This window comes from Chanodichthys erythropterus, chromosome 24 (genome assembly GCF_024489055.1).
Source record: "Chanodichthys erythropterus isolate Z2021 chromosome 24, ASM2448905v1, whole genome shotgun sequence".
Taxonomy (NCBI): Eukaryota; Metazoa; Chordata; class Actinopteri; order Cypriniformes; family Xenocyprididae; genus Chanodichthys; species Chanodichthys erythropterus.
In genome coordinates, this window is record NC_090244.1 from 10,529,803 (window position 1) to 10,545,629 (window position 15,827).

Here is a 15,827-nt window from a genome sequence, read left to right on the forward strand (position 1 = left end):
CACTTTGCTAACAAAAGATGCACTGCATACCCAGATTGAATTTGTTCTAGGCCTTGTTCAGGTTTCCTCCAAACCAGGATCATAATAATCTAGAAGATAAAAGGCTATTCTATTTCTATTAGGTCTTATATTCAGAATAAAAAAAAAGGAAAATCATCAGTAGCAGTCTATAAGGGTTGATTACAAGGTCTGTGTAATAGTGAACAAGTCAGATATGCAAGTGAAAACTATAATTATATAGCATTTTAAACTCTTCACATTAACAGCTGATAGGGCATATATGAGCTGGCCCTTCACATAAAAATTACACTCATCTCCTCCTATTAAATAGCAGCTGCATTATGAAGACATAATTATGCCATCGACTGCTATTAAGCCACATTAAGATTGTGATTCAGAAGAAAATAAGGTCACATCACCTATATTTACAGTATTCGCTCTAATTTAAAGGAGAGTAAGAGGTAAGAGATAGCTAAAGATTCAATGAATCTGTCCTGTGCTAATGTATTTCCTATTCAAACAGGAGGTTGGGGCAGAGCAAATTACACAAAGTGTCCTTTTTTACAGCCAGCTGCCTTTAGTTTATGTTCATAGAAAAAGCAAGGAAGACATAACTAATTTCCACCAATTTATATGCTGCTTGCAAAAAATTTGCATTTAGAGTACAAATCTAATTTTGAACTGCCGCTAATGGAGAGAAAAAAAGTTTTGCCCCAAAACAGGGTGGTTTCATTCTAACAGTAAGGGCTAACTGCTAAATCTAACCAGCTAGACAAGTGTAACCCCTCCTGTTTGAACCACCTGCTCTAAGCGGGACTCGAACCCGGGTCCACAGGCATGGGAGTCAGGCTCTTTAACAAGGAGGCTAAATATCGCAACCTCTAGCATCAGTCACTAGAGCACCTCTTGAGATCAGGGGAGTGAGGTTGATACGCACAGCTCTTACCGGCCTACATCCATTACACTCACCCCACTAAACCTCACTCCCATCCGGGTCACGGCACCAATGTAACCCCTCCAGTTCGAACCATCCATTCGAACTCAAACTTTTGAGATCAGGGGAGTGAGGTTTATACGCACAGCACTTACCGGCCTACATCCGTCACACATGCAAGGGCTTACCAGCTAAACCTTGCCCTCCGGTCAGAAGCATTACATGGTACTTGCTATTGCTGATCAGAGGCAGGCTGTATTAAGAAAATTGTAATCTGTATGTGAAAAAAATAAAGGAAAACTTTTTTTGTATATCGTTTATTGTCTAAACGCACCCTTAGACACATGAGAAATCATCAATGATCCATTTTACTAGAAAAGAAAGACTAATTTTTTTTTTTTTTTGATAGACTTTGCGTATGTCTGCTATGGCTTTTAGGAAGACATTAGCATATACAGTGGGTACGGAAAGTATTCAGACCCCCTTAAATTTTTCACTTTTTCACATTGCAGCCATTTGGTAAAATCATTTAAGTTCAAAAAAGTAGGTTCCTAAGGTTCCTAAGAGCACAGTGGCCTCCATAATCCTTAAATGGAAGACGTTTCGGACGACCAGAACCCTTCCTAGAGCTGGCTGTCCGGCCAAACTGAGCTATCAGGGGAGAAGTGCCTTGGTGAGAGAGGTAAAGAAGAACCCAAAGATCGCTGAGGCTGAGCTCCAGAGATGCAGTCGGGAGATGGGAGAAAGCTGTAGAAAGTCAACCATCACTGCAGCCCTCCACCAGTCGGGGCTTTATGGCAGAGTGACCCGACGGAAGCCTCTCCTCAGTGCAAGACACATGAAAGCCCGCATGGAGTTTGCCAAGATGTTGAGAAATAGGATTCTCTTGTCTGATGAGACCAAAATAGAACTTTTTGGCCCTAATTCCTTACACAGGCACTGCTCATCACCTGTCCCAACAGTGAAGCATGGTGGTGGCAGCATCATGCTGTGGGGGTGTTTTTCAGCTGTAGGGACAGGACGACTGGTTGCAATCGAGGGAAAGATGAATGCGGCCAAGTACAGGGATATCCTGGATGAAAACCTTCTCCAGAGTGCTCAGGACCTCAGACTGGGCTGAAGGTTTACCTTCCAACAAGACAATGACCCTAAGCACACAGCTAAAATAACGAAGGAGTGGCTTCACAACAACTCTGTGACTGTTCTTGAATGGCCCAGCCAGAGCCCTGACTTAAACCCAATTGAGCATCTCTGGAGAGACCTAAAAATGGCTGTCCACCAACGTTTACCATCCAACCTGACAGAACTGGAGAGGATCTGCAAGGAGGAATGGCAGAGGATCCCCAAATCCAGGTGTGAAAAACTTGTTGCATCTTTCCCAAAAAGACTCATGGCTGTATTAGATCAAAAGGGTGCTTCTACAAAATACTGAGCAAAGGGTCTGAATACTTAGGACCATGTGATATTTCAGTTTTTCTTTTTTAATAAATCTGCAAAAATGTCAACAATTCTGTGTTTTTCTGTCAATATGGGGTGCTGTGTGTACATTAATGAGGAAAAAAAAAGAACTTTAATGATTTTAGCAAATGGCTGCAATATAACAAAGAGTGAAACATTTAAGGGGGTCTGAATACTTTCCGTACCCACTGTAGATGACCTTGAAGCTAACAGACATTGAGACAAAAACTCTAAATTGTAGGTTCATGAGGTCTTTAAGGCTTGTAGGAATAATAAATACCCTGCTTGGCCTTCTAACAAACTCCTGTTGGGCTAACATTGTAAACAAAACATTTAAGAAAAATTACATCTTATAACTGAAATTGTGTTCTACAACCAAAAGTTCAACTCTATTTTCAAAAAGCTTTGCAAGATTGATGATTCATTTCAACCTCAGTTCAAAGCACGACAGCATTTCTAAGATCAAATTCAGCAATTACTAAATGAGGAGGCAAAAAATAAGATTTTCCAGTGTCTCATTCAAACAAATTGACTGTTCCCTGGGCAACATTTCATTGCTTAGCAACTGTCACATCTGATATAACATGCGTCAGAATAAATAAATCTAAAACACGACTTTCATACTTTGACAGCTTGGATTTTACCTCAGAGTATTAAATCAAAGACTGAAATAGAGCAGTTATCAAATTAATGTTTCTCTCAGTAATTATCACTAGATTTAGTAAATTAACAGTAGTCACAGACCATCTAACACCCTACTAAACTACTAACAACATCAAGGTTTGTATAAATATATGGAACATTTAGAATCCTTCACTGATGATCAGTTTGAGAACCACTTCGCTGTATTAATGAAAAAGTGCCAGTGTCATTAGTCTGGGCCTTAATTGTGATCGCGTGCTATGCTCTGCCAAGTCATTTTTAGAAACTTTTAAAAGTCCTCTGTGCACAACATAGCTTGTGCCATACCACTGCCATGTTCATTCTATAAAAGCTTCACTCAGTCCTTAGTAATGATTCCTACGTAGCAATGTGGGAAATACAGACAGATACCATCAGTGTCAACGTTACTAAGAGTCACTTAAAGATCTTTCTCAAGCATGACTAAAAAAAAAAAAAAAAAAAAAAAAAAAAAATCCTGGCAAAAGTAATTTGGCTAATCATTAGAAGAATTATTAGCTGAAAGGTAACCCTCCCAGCTCAGGCTACAATGATAAATGTTCACGATGGGGTCAGATGCTTGGTCAGACCTGCCAACAGTTCCTTTTGGCTTCCTCCTTTATGGATAAACCATACAAGATGTATGCCATCTTGGGGTCTAACCTGCATGCTAATCAACTTATTTATTTCATTAGCATTTAGCTGATATTTAAAATGGCAACAGGGACACTGTGTGTTGCATTCTTGTTCTAATCAGGATTTTTGTGAGGTCTTCTGGAAAAAAATGCAATGACAAAAAAACCTTTGGATTTGTTGGCCTTTGGGAGCCAACAAATCCAAGCCGTCTCCATCAGGGCGACAGCTGCTGATTAAAACAAGCACCATGAAGGGTAGGTAGAAATGGCATGACTTATCCTTGAACTTCAGGGGGAAACTAGAAACCTGCTTTGAGTAAGAAAAAAAAAAAAAAAAAACAACCAGCAGCTCACATTTGTTCTGGCTGAGTCGCTGAGTTAATCGTGTCCACTTGAAAAGTGGCATTAGCACAATGATAATCCTCTCTATCAAAAATAAACATTCCATTCCAGCAAGTAAACTCAATTAGAGATGATTATCGCATTATTTTTTGTACAATAGAGAATTATAATGTCTTCAAGGGGCAAAAGTCGGATCACTATTATCTAGAGTCTAGCTGATGACTATCAGAAAACATTCTGCACAAAAACATGAAGGAACAACTCTGAATCTGTGAATAACGTACTATTAATAAAAAACAATGACCCTGAAGTCCCCTAGCAGTGTTCAGAGTTACTGACACATCAGCACTGCCCGCTGGGTTTTTGGCTTAATCTCTCTAAAGCCTCTAATGGCACGGCAGAATGAACAAATATTTAAACGCCTCAGTGGATACAGCCTCGGCTAAAATTACACAGAGGGGATCGTATCTTTTTTTACCAATATTGTTGAAAAGTGTAAACAATAACCAGTGCCTCACACACACACAAACTCATGCGAACATTCAGTTCTGTAACTAAGAAATAGCGTCAAAGGTTGAAGATATCACATCCCCATAAGCAGCAAGGTGACTTCATCACAGACAATTCCACTGAATCCCTCTCTAATCCAGACAGACAGAGTCTATAAATTATAACCTACACCTGTGGGACATGGACTCCCTAAAGCCAGAAGACTTTAATGCTTTCATTGTCTCTCAATGGCATTCTCTGGTAGAGACAGTCACTCAGCAGTGGTCCTTGTTTAGTTACATAATACCACAGGATAAATATCCCAACGTTTGAGAGGCAAACTCATGGATCGTGAAAAACAAGATGACGGGGGCAAGGAGGACAAATATTGAAAAGTGCTGAGTTCACTGTTAAGGCTGCGAGATAAAAATAATGTTGATAGAAATAACTCATATCGTCTTGAGCTTGGTTAAAAGAAAAGAGCAGGTGGGGCTTGAAACACTCCGTGTGGTTGCCCAGAATCCATAAGAAGTGCCAAGATCAAGATAAAAAAGACAAGAGCTCCGCCCATCCTGCTGGCTCACCAATCACAAGGCGGTGCCTAAGCACACATGCAAAGGTTTGCACGTCAACAACAGTACGCCGACGTCAATTGAGTATCTCGATAATCAAGCATGCATTTCAAGGTTGACTGGTACATTTTGAAAATGTACACTGTGATCCACACAAATCATCTTTTTATTGCTCGCTCTACCAAGACTATCAAAACCAAAGGTGCATCAAGCTCATGCAACTTGGTCAAAAGCTCTGAAAGGCAGCAAAAGACCACTGTGTACAAGTAAAACAAGACATTTGCATGTGCAAGCTCTGTTGTGAGCTCTCTTTACACACACAGCATGCTCTTGCCAAGTGCAGGACTTGATGTGCATTCAGAGCATTGCAGAGATTCATCTTGTTGCTTACCCCCATTAGTGAGGCTTCCACATTCTCTCAATGTCGCTGTCCAGGTGAAGTGACCCAGCTTACTGTAGTTGTACATCTTGGGATGGTCAATAGAGTCAGAACCAAGTACAAATGTATACAGGACAAAGAATAACACAAAGTGCAAGTATGTCTGGTATAGATTCCTGTCTGCTTCTACCTCCTCCCACTGACTCTAGCCTACTCACTGTGTCCTGAATTTAAGGGTCGCACCTGGCCGTTTTTTAAAAGCCCCCCTCCCTTTGGGTAAACTCCCCAGCTGGATTCTGGCCTGACAAAAAGTAACAGGGGCAAATGTACTGTAGGGGCCAATGGGATGTAAATCAGTCCAGGGTGCGCAAGTTGTCTAGGGTGGTGTTGTGGCTTTCTGTGGGGGGTTGGTGTGGTTTTATGCAGCTTCTTTAGACAGCTTATGGCAGGGTTTATAAATGTGTGTGTCTGTGTGGTTGCATGGGCGGGTAGACTCAGAAGCTGCCAATGGAAGAGTCTCGGCCTCTTGATGTGTCTGTCCACACCACACAATATGAATAGCATGTTATGCCAAGAATGCATGAGTGAAAATAAACCCTATTTATGCAAGCATGCAATGGGTTCCCTTTGATCAACATGACACAAAAGCTAAGAAGTATCATTACAGCACGTGTACATATCCATGTTGTCCACGTTTAAGGTTATTCTTTTACTTCAAGCTCTGGTAAACTGCATCAGAACAAAACAGCTGTAAATCACCATCTAAACCCCCCATTAGCGTCAATTTGGTTACCAAGTTCAGACAGTGATGTTTAGTTGCAACAATCACAGGAACTTCATGTGGTGCAAGAACATTATAGCCTGCCAAGACAGAAAGTGGACAAAACTGTTGAACACCATGGCTAGGCATGCATGGGAAGCTCGGAGAAGCATATCTTGTAAAGACGGCTGCCTGCGACTACATATTTACGACTGCTTGGCCGTCTCCCAACCTTTTAATTAACACTTTACATCGGGAGAGTGACTTCTTGCTGCAGCGCTTGTCAGAGGGCCAAATATCTTCTGGTCTCTAGGTCTTGTTTTTCAAACCACTTACTTGCAGTCCTTACATTTTGCTCAAGTGAAGTGTGGATTTCAGTTAAATTTCATGATTTGTGGGATCCATCTTTAGCTTACTGTAGCTACCCTGAAAACTGTATACTTGCATGGCATTAAAGGGTTAGTTCCCCCAAAACTGGGCCTCAAACAGTCTTCAATTACTCACCCTCATGTCGTTCCAAACCCGTAAGACCTTTGTTCATCTTCAGAACACAAATCAAGATATTTTTGATGAAATCAGAGAGCTCTCTGCCCCCTCCATAGACAGCAATTTAATCACCACTTTCAAGGCCCAGAAAGGTAGTAAAGACATTGTTAAAATAGTCCATGTGACTACAGTGTTTCAACCTTAATGTTATGAAGCGATGAGAATACTTTTTGTGCGCAAAAACAAAACAAAAATAACTAATTTGTTCAACAATTTCTTCCCTTCCCTGTTTACTTTGCATAGACAGTGCAGCGTTTCCAGGTTCTACATCAGAACGCCAACTCATTATTGGCCAGCTTCTGCATCAGCATCAAACGCAAGCGTTGTGCTCCTCACATGAACAGCATCGGCCAATACTGAGTCAGCGTTCTGATGTAGAACCTGGAAGCGCTGCACTGTGTTAACAACATCTACTGCATAGGAGAATGACAGGGAAGAGAAGAAATTGTTGAATAAAGTCGTTATTTTTGTTTTGTTTTTGCGCACAAAAAGTATTCTCATCGCTTCATTACATTAAGGTTGAACCACTGTAGTCACATGGACTATTTTAACAATGTCTTTACTACCTTTCTGGGCCTTGAAAGTGGTAATTAAATTGCTGTCTATGGAAGGGTTGAAGAGCTCTCGGATTTCATTAAAAATATCTTAATATGTGTTCCGAAGATGAATGAAGGTCTTACAGGTTTGGAACGACATGAAAGTGAGTAATTCATTTTAGGGTGAACTAAGCCTTTAATGCCCATACAATAAAAGTCATTGGGATCCAATGTTGTTTAGATCCCATTGACTTTCAAAATATGTTCTTTTGTGTTTCACAGAAGAAAGACTGGGATGACATGAGGGTGAGTATGATAACTTTCATTTTGGATTTAACATTCCCTTTTATTAACCTAAGCTGCAAGACACAGCATCACATGAAAAACCAGAATGGTTGGCAAGGTGTACGAGCAAAGCTTTGGTGTCCCCAGTAGGCTTCTTAACTAGAAGCAGCTAACTGCATGAGCCTTGCTAGCAAGGTTGTTCACCATTTAGAATTTTAATTGAGAATCCCTTTTGAATTGCAATTAAATTCTTGAATTTTAATTGAGGCAGCAAACAAGATGCAGAAATGCAATTTAAATGGAATTTTAAATAGATAGATAGATAGTCGGACAAATGATTGATGATAGTTAGATAGATAGATAGATAGATAGATAGATAGATAGATAGATAGATAGATAGATAGATAGATAGATAGATAGATAGATAGATAGATAGATAGATAGATAGATAGATAGATAGATAGATAGATAGATAGATAGATAGATTGTTGAAGCTCTTGTAACAGTGCAAATAAGACCATGCATAATCTAAGATTGTGTTTCTACCACTCCAAGACCTACCAAAGGGAGCAGAAGATGGTCTTGACAGGCATCCGAATTCAACAGTACAAGCGTGGGACCTGAGGTGGTTTTTGTAGCTATTGTTTATCTTTGAGAGGGGGGCAAAATATATATAGAGCTCAAGGTACAGAAGCTGGCTCGAGAACAAATGGGAGGTTCAAGGAGCTTATGAAACCACAGGTCCAGTAGCCAGCTGCGAGCCATGGGCAGTTTAATCACAGCCAAAGCAGGCAGAGCATAATCATGTTTTCTGGGCATACCTTTCAGCAGACCCCATCAAGTCCCTCACAGAGAGGTTTAACTTCATCTCTAAAACAATAGAGAGCACTCCTCTTTCTCACTCACCTTCCCTGTGGCATCACCCTCCTTACGCAGGGAACAGCACTTCACTTGTTCTTCCAGCATATTGAGCACAAACATGCTAAATAAGTTATCAACCTGAGTGATGCAGGGCACCTATGACAGAGTTCTATGCCAAGCTACTCAGAGGCCCATAAATAAATAAGAGCAGAGCTGAGGATCCTGGGAAGAGTGTTCGCCACTCAAAGCTGTCAGTTAACAATCCATCTTGAAGTCTTGATGTAAACCATTCCCAAGTTAAAAGCAAGAATAAACATCTTGCCTCATGGCTCCTTCGTCCCTTTTGTACAACACTCCACAAACAAGCTTCGCAGTGTCAGTTATTTTGGTTTACAATTGTTGCATGATATAGAGAAACAGTAGCACAAACATTGTTAGAATCTCTGTGCTTCAGTGAGGAAAAGAAAGCACGTACAAGCATTTGCTTCTCAAAATCAATAAATGAATGAGAAAATCAAGTACACAGCGGGCATCAGGAAATTATTGATGAACTGTGTGGGCTAGATGCAATCCTTGAAAGTCTCACCAAGGACACACTCTAAACTATGAAGCCAAAATAAATTATTGCAGTCCACCCTGGCCTGGACCCAAGCTGAACATTTTATAAGCAAAAATGTGGTAACAAATTCATTTTAATAAAACACCATTAGCAAAGCTCAATGTGCAGCATTAAAAGGTGCAATAGGTGATTCTCTACAGAAACATTTTTGATGTACTGGTTGAAAGTCTCCTCATATCCTGATAGTAGTCATTATTTTAAACTTGAGGTTTTCACAAAAATGAGTTCATTAAGCCCTCATCTAGCGATTCAAATGCTTCAAATAGTAATTAAACGACTAAAAGTATGTTTATTTGTATGTTTTCTGAGAAGATTACCTTTCCTTTGTCCATGAAAAATGTCATTTTTCTCGGCTTGTTTCACCACGCGCTTCCCCTCAGCAACTTCCTTCCCCAAGTTTGGTATCGTTTTAAACTGCAGCGTTGCAACTTTGTGAATATTCGTAGCGAATTTTCAATGGCATGAGTCTGAACCAATGAAATGTGATTTTCAAACTCATGCTGATGTAAACAAAACCTAAGCTGGGTGCACACTGTGTGATTTTGACCACGATTTGGTCGTCTGAGACTAATTTTGAGAATCCTAAAAGATTCCTATAATCCTAGGCTAAAATCTGTAGTCTTTGATCACTAGTTTGACATGTTCACAGACAGCCGATTAATGACCGTTGTGATCAAATTTTACCTCCGACGAAATTCTGGCAGTGTCAGAAGATTTGGCACACAGTCCTGCAGTGTGAATTCTCCTACGACGAATGTCAAATTGTCTTCATTTTTCAAGACAAGCCGTGATCAAAATTAAGAGATGTCTTTGTTAGCCACCATTTCAGTCCCGTGTGTAATGCAGCTCACTGTCACTGAATGTGTGTGGGTTGATGAAGTAAAACTCCGGAAAAGTTTTCATGCGCGCGTCCGTTTTTAACGCATCTTGACTGTCGTACAGTCTGACATAAATGACAGCTGAGATCCCACAGTGTGACACGAGGATCATGTTCCTACAGTCTGACAAGCAACAATCGTAAAGGACTGTTATATATCGCACAGTGTGCACCCAGCTTTACTCGCACTGACTGGCAGATCTGAAGAGCTAGACGCCTCAGACAGCTCGCGGTCACGATATACACATATAAACAGAATTATAGTACTTTAAAATATTGAAAAAAAAAAGTTGAAAGAGATTGTGAAAATAACAACATTTTTGAAAACTTGCTCGTTGTGACTCATTTTGCCACCACTTGTCACATATGCTTTCAATGCTAGCAGGCTAACGTTAGCATTTCTCAGATCTCCTACTGCACCTTTAAAGGGTTAGGTTTAAAGGGTTGAAAATTACCAATTGATTACCAATCATCAATTACTCACCCTCACGTCGTTCCACACCTGTAAGACCTTTGTTTATATTCGGAACACAAATTAAGATATTTTTGATAAAATCCAATGGATCAGTGAGGCCTCTATTGCCAGCAAGATAATTAACACTTTCAGATATCCAGAAAGCTGCTAAAGACATATTTAAAACAGTTCATGTGACTACAGTGGTTCAACCTTAATGTTATGAAGTGAAAAGAATACTTTTTGTGCACCAAAAAACAAAATAACGACTTTATTCAACAATATCTTTCGAATCAGTGGTTCGGAGCGTGTATCAAACTGCCAAAGTCACACCCCCCAGTGGTGAACCGTTGAAATGTCAAAACCTTTATGACGTGACGAAGCCTTGTTTAATGAAATCACGTGACTTTGGCAATTTGATACACACTCCGGACCACTGATTCGAAGCAAAAGATTCGTAAAGCTTCGAAGCTTCATGAAACAGTGTTTTGAAATCACCCATCAATAGATATTGTTGAATAAAGTCATTATTTTTTGTTTTTTCGGCACACAAAATGTATTCTCGTCATTTCATAACATTAAGGTTGAACCACTGTAGTCACATGAACTGTTTTAAATAGGTTTTTAGTAGCTTTCTGTGCATCTGAAAGTGTTAGTTATCTTGCTGGCAATGCAGGCCCCACTGAGCCATCGGATTTTATCAAAAATATCATAATTTGTCTTCTGAAGATGAATGAAGGTCTTACGGGTGTGGAACAACATGAGGATGAGTAATTAATGACAGAATTTTCATTTTTGGGTGAACTAACCCTTTACACACTATATTTTTAACAATCAGCCATTAACTTATTTGTTTCAAGTCTCACAAGACTTAAATTGAACATAACATCAGGTTGCAAACTGATTGACGCATCTGATAAATATTAACGCTACAGGAAAAATGTTATAACTGTATAAAGCCATGCAAAGAATACCCTTACAGTTCATTAAACAAGCTGTTTTAATGTTCATAGTTCATGAATTTAATTCTAATGCTTTTGAAAGAAGTGGGCTTGATCAAATGATGACAACAGTGTATTCATTTCACATCTGAGGCCAATTTTCATTCCATGCTTAGACCTTCTTACTGGGGAATTACGCAAATGTGGATACTGAGACCCTTAAGCAGACATACTTGTCATCTAGTGCGCTTAGCAAAAGATAACCTTGGTATGAAATGCACGTAGACAGACATCTCAAATTGCTGGCTCCCACTAGTTATTAGATTAAATTTCACTCAGGTTTTAAGAGTGGATGATTGTTTATTTTCATCTGATAACCATGGTAAAGTGAGCGAGAAATATGGCAGTAATCAAAACAAATCAAAAGATAGCTCTCATTTTTTATCTCAAAGGAAATTAAGGTCTTTTGCTTATGATTCTGTGTGAAGCTATGGGTTTAAAAGCCATTTTTCATCTCAGACTAAATAAATATAAATGTGACTTTACAAGATTATTGTGACATTTATAACTCAATTGTCATGTAAAGTTGTAAAATTATTCAGTCAAAACTATTTATGATCATTAATAGGTTATAATTATTTTGTAGTCTCAATTATTTGATTATAATTTACAAGATAACCGTGACTTTTATAATAATATAATTGCAGCTATCATCCCACAATTGCAAATATTTTTTTACAATTTTTTATTGTGGCTTAATATCTCAAAATAGTTTGATTATTGTGACTTTATTTTAAACTATAAGGCAGAAAAAGGCATCCATACATGGGTCAGCCTGTTATAATTTTTTATATAAATAAAGGAGACAGCTATGGATAGGGCCCACCAAATTTCTCTATTGAAACTATCAGAAAAATCTGTCAAAATATTTACTTGACAGCAGCCAGTAATGCTTAATACACTGTTGATCATGAGTCTAATCGCCATCTGCAAATCTCAACATCAAATTAAAGAGGATGACTCATTCCCTCGTGGTCCACTAACTTAAAAATACCACGTTAAGCATCTTTTCTTGCCATTAATGGTATTTTTGGAGAGAGACGTGATCAGGGGGTACAGCGTTCACTGCCAATTCCGTATCTCCCCCTTTCATCGGGGCCACAATGAACACAACACTCTTTTCCCACCTGTCCTGCAACCTGAATGGGATGTGCATCTTGTATTTTGTTCCCAACGCAACAGGACCTGCACTGTGGAAGTGTCCCGCCACGTCCAGGCTCAGGATTTTCCACTGAGCTCTTTTGTGAGCCAGAAAGCCTGACTGTCACTCAAAGTGTCGGCTGTAACATGAGCAATCTACCAAGCTCTGGCACTCGCATGCTGGGGATGGCTGAAATAGCACTTTCCATAAAACATGCAGAGAGAGGGCAGTGAAATCTGACCTCAGGATCTGCTGCCAGTTCTCTCACCCCACTCCAATATCTTTACCCCGTCCGCCCGCTCTCCCACCTACTCAAATCCTGCACTAGCAACCTCACAATAAAAAAGTAACCATGTACAGAGAGAGAGAGAAAGAAGGGGAGGGGAAGCAAAGGGTCTTTCTGAAATTTCATCAGTCATTTACTGCAGCTGCAGGAACAGAGTGTGTAAATATCTGTTTGGTACTGGGGGAAGGGGGGAAGGCACATTCTACACAAAATATTAATGAGATAATTAAATATTCAAATCAACTCCTATCAAATGTATTTTCACCCTTTATAAGCAGTAACACTCATATATTTACAAATTTTTGACTTGTGCATGTGCTTACCATACATCCATACTTCCCATAAATCCATACATGCTTTTGTGCTCATCTGCATGTGAATGAGACATTATGTAATAGAAAATAGGCTCAAATTCTGATTGGGCGGGAGCATGAAGAATCATTTTCACACATGAATTGGCACCTCAAGGTCCAAATCTTAAAGGGATAGTTCACACAAAAACGAAAATTTGATGTTTATCTGCTTACCCCCAGGGCATCCAAGATGTAGATGACTTCTTCAGTAGAACACAAATGATGATTTTTAACTCCAACCGTTGCCCTCTGTCAGTCATATAATGCATGTCAATGGCAAAACAATCTATAAGGCTACGTTCACACTGCAGGCTGAAACGACCCAATTCCCATTTTTTTTGCCCCTATGCGACCTGTATCTGATCTTTTCATGACAGTCTGAACGACACAGATCCGATCTTTTCAAATGTGACCCAGGCCACTTGGGTATGTGGTCCTGAATCCGATACGTATCCGATCTTTTGAAATGCGACCTCCGTCTGAACGGCCAGGCCACATGTATCCGACCCGTACGTCATTGATACGCTACAAATGTCATAATTGTGCGTTGAAGTAGGCGGGAACGAGAAGATAAACAACAACCATGGCGGACAATGCTGCTGAGACCAGTCAATGGAAGGGAAGCGAGGTCACAGATTTAATTAATATTTGGGGTGACAGCTCTATTCAGGCCAAACTCGAGGGCTCTTATCGGAACCGGGCGGTTTACGAAAACATTTCCAGCGAAATGGCCGAGCGTGGTTACAGACGATCCTGGCTCCAATGCCAGCGAAAAATAAAAAGCCTCCGAGCCAAATACAAGGAGGTTAAAGACTGGAACAAACGAAGTGGCCATCTACTTCCGCAAACAACGAGTGACGTTGTTGACCGTTGCGTACTCTTCTGCGCATGTGGGTCACTTCTGGGTCATTTCACATTCACACAGGAGATCACAAAAGGTCGCATTTAATTGAAAATGTGAACGGCCTTGCAAAAAAATCGAATTTTTTCAAAAAAATCGGAATTGAGCATTAAGCCCTGCAGTATGAACGTAGCCTAAGAGTCAAAAAAACATGCACAGACAAATACAAATTAAACCCTGCGGCTCGTGACGACACATTGATGTCCTAAGACACAAAACGATCGTTTTTTTGCGAGAACTCATTGAGATATACGCGCGAGTGATCACTTCCGGCATCAGAGCGCGTTTTTAGACCTCACACACCGGATGCTCAAGGTAGTTGGACATAGTGGTGTATTAGAGGTAAAAAATGACATAAATACTGTTTGGTTTCTCGCACAAACCGATCGTTTCGTGTCTTAGGACATCAATGTGTCGTCATGAGCTGCAGGGTTTAATTTGGATTTGTCTGTGGAAGGTTTTTTTTTTTTTGACTCTTATAGATTGTGTTGCCATTGCCATGCATTATACAACTGACAGACGGCAACGGTTGGAGTTAAAAATCATCATTCGTGTTCTACTGAAGAAACAAAGTCACCTACATCTTGGATGCCCTGGGGGTTTGAAGATAAACATCAAATTTTCATTTCTGGGTGAACTATCCCTCTAAATTCATTGAAAGTCTTTGGATGTGCTGGAGTAGACTTTACAGAGTGCTCACCTCTTGTCAATACAAGATCTTGACCAAAAGTTGATGCACCTTTTGATGGAAATAACATCACAATATTTATTTCCAGGCAACCTCAGCAACAATGATCCAGTCAGACTCTTAATAATTTGCCTATTTAAAAGTGGAGTTAGCGATATTTCAAAAAACGCTGTTGGACGTTGTCGATATTTGAAATAAACCCAAACAAACACACCCGTCTCTTCATTGCTCCACCTCCAAAACTCACCCTCCAATCCTAACCACCCTGCACCGAGTCAGTCTCGAACCCCACTCGCCGAGTGCACTAACAATGACTCTAAACACCGCATTATCTAGTGGTCATCAGTGCACCTCTTAAAACCATCTTTTTTCAGGCCTTCCCGCTTAGTCCAATTTCAAGATTTTTCAAGAAAAAAGCTTATGATCGCCTTTCAAGTGCTTCCACCATTCCGCTTTCCGTATTCTTCAGAAAGCTTACACTGTAGGTCCTAAGCCTTCCCTATTCAACTTACGGAACGAACGCGGCGCAAGTTCCGTTTTTTTCCGTAAGCAGAATAGGGAAGGCGTAGGACCTACAGTGTAAGCTTTCTGAAGAATACGGAAAGTGGAATGGTGGAAGCACTTGCAAGGCGATCATTTGTGTTTATAAAGCATATACAGTTGTATTTTTTTTTTTTCGAAAATGACCAATCGTTTCACTAGATAAGACCTTTATTCCTCGTCTGGTATCGTTTAAAGCCCTTTGAAGCTGCACTGAAACTGTAATTTTGACCTTCAACCATATGGAGGCCATTGCAATCCATTATAAGGAGAAAAATCTTGGAATGTTTTCATCAAAAACCTTCATTTCTTTTCGACTGAAGAAAGAAAGACATGAACATCTTGGATGACATGTGGGTGAGTAAATTATCAGGAAAATTTTATTTGAAAGTGAACTAATCCTTTAAAGCAGGCCCTAAAGATCTTTTCCTGTTCATTCCAGTGATATTCTTTTGAGCTTTTAACTTTTGTAATGTGTCTCATCTCTCTTTCTGCAGTGTTTCTTCAAAT

General features: G+C 39.9%; 1 protein-coding gene across 3 annotated transcripts in view; it reads right to left on the reverse strand.

Moving 5' to 3' along the window:
* The window catches only part of LOC137015254 (cytosolic carboxypeptidase 4), a 202,989-nt gene that overhangs the window by 181,308 nt on the left and 5,854 nt on the right, over positions 1 to 15,827 (reverse strand). Inside the window, exon 1 of one of the 3 annotated variants that reach the window (XM_067380094.1) lies at positions 5,482 to 5,653. The exons of 1 other annotated variant lie outside the window; for it this stretch is intronic. In XM_067380094.1, coding sequence (XP_067236195.1) covers positions 5,482 to 5,557 — 76 coding nt within the window. In that variant the 5' untranslated portion in view covers positions 5,558 to 5,653. Of the gene's footprint in view, positions 1 to 5,481; positions 5,654 to 15,827 lie in introns of those variants that run through there. One more of the 3 variants, XM_067380096.1, reaches the window with a different exon arrangement.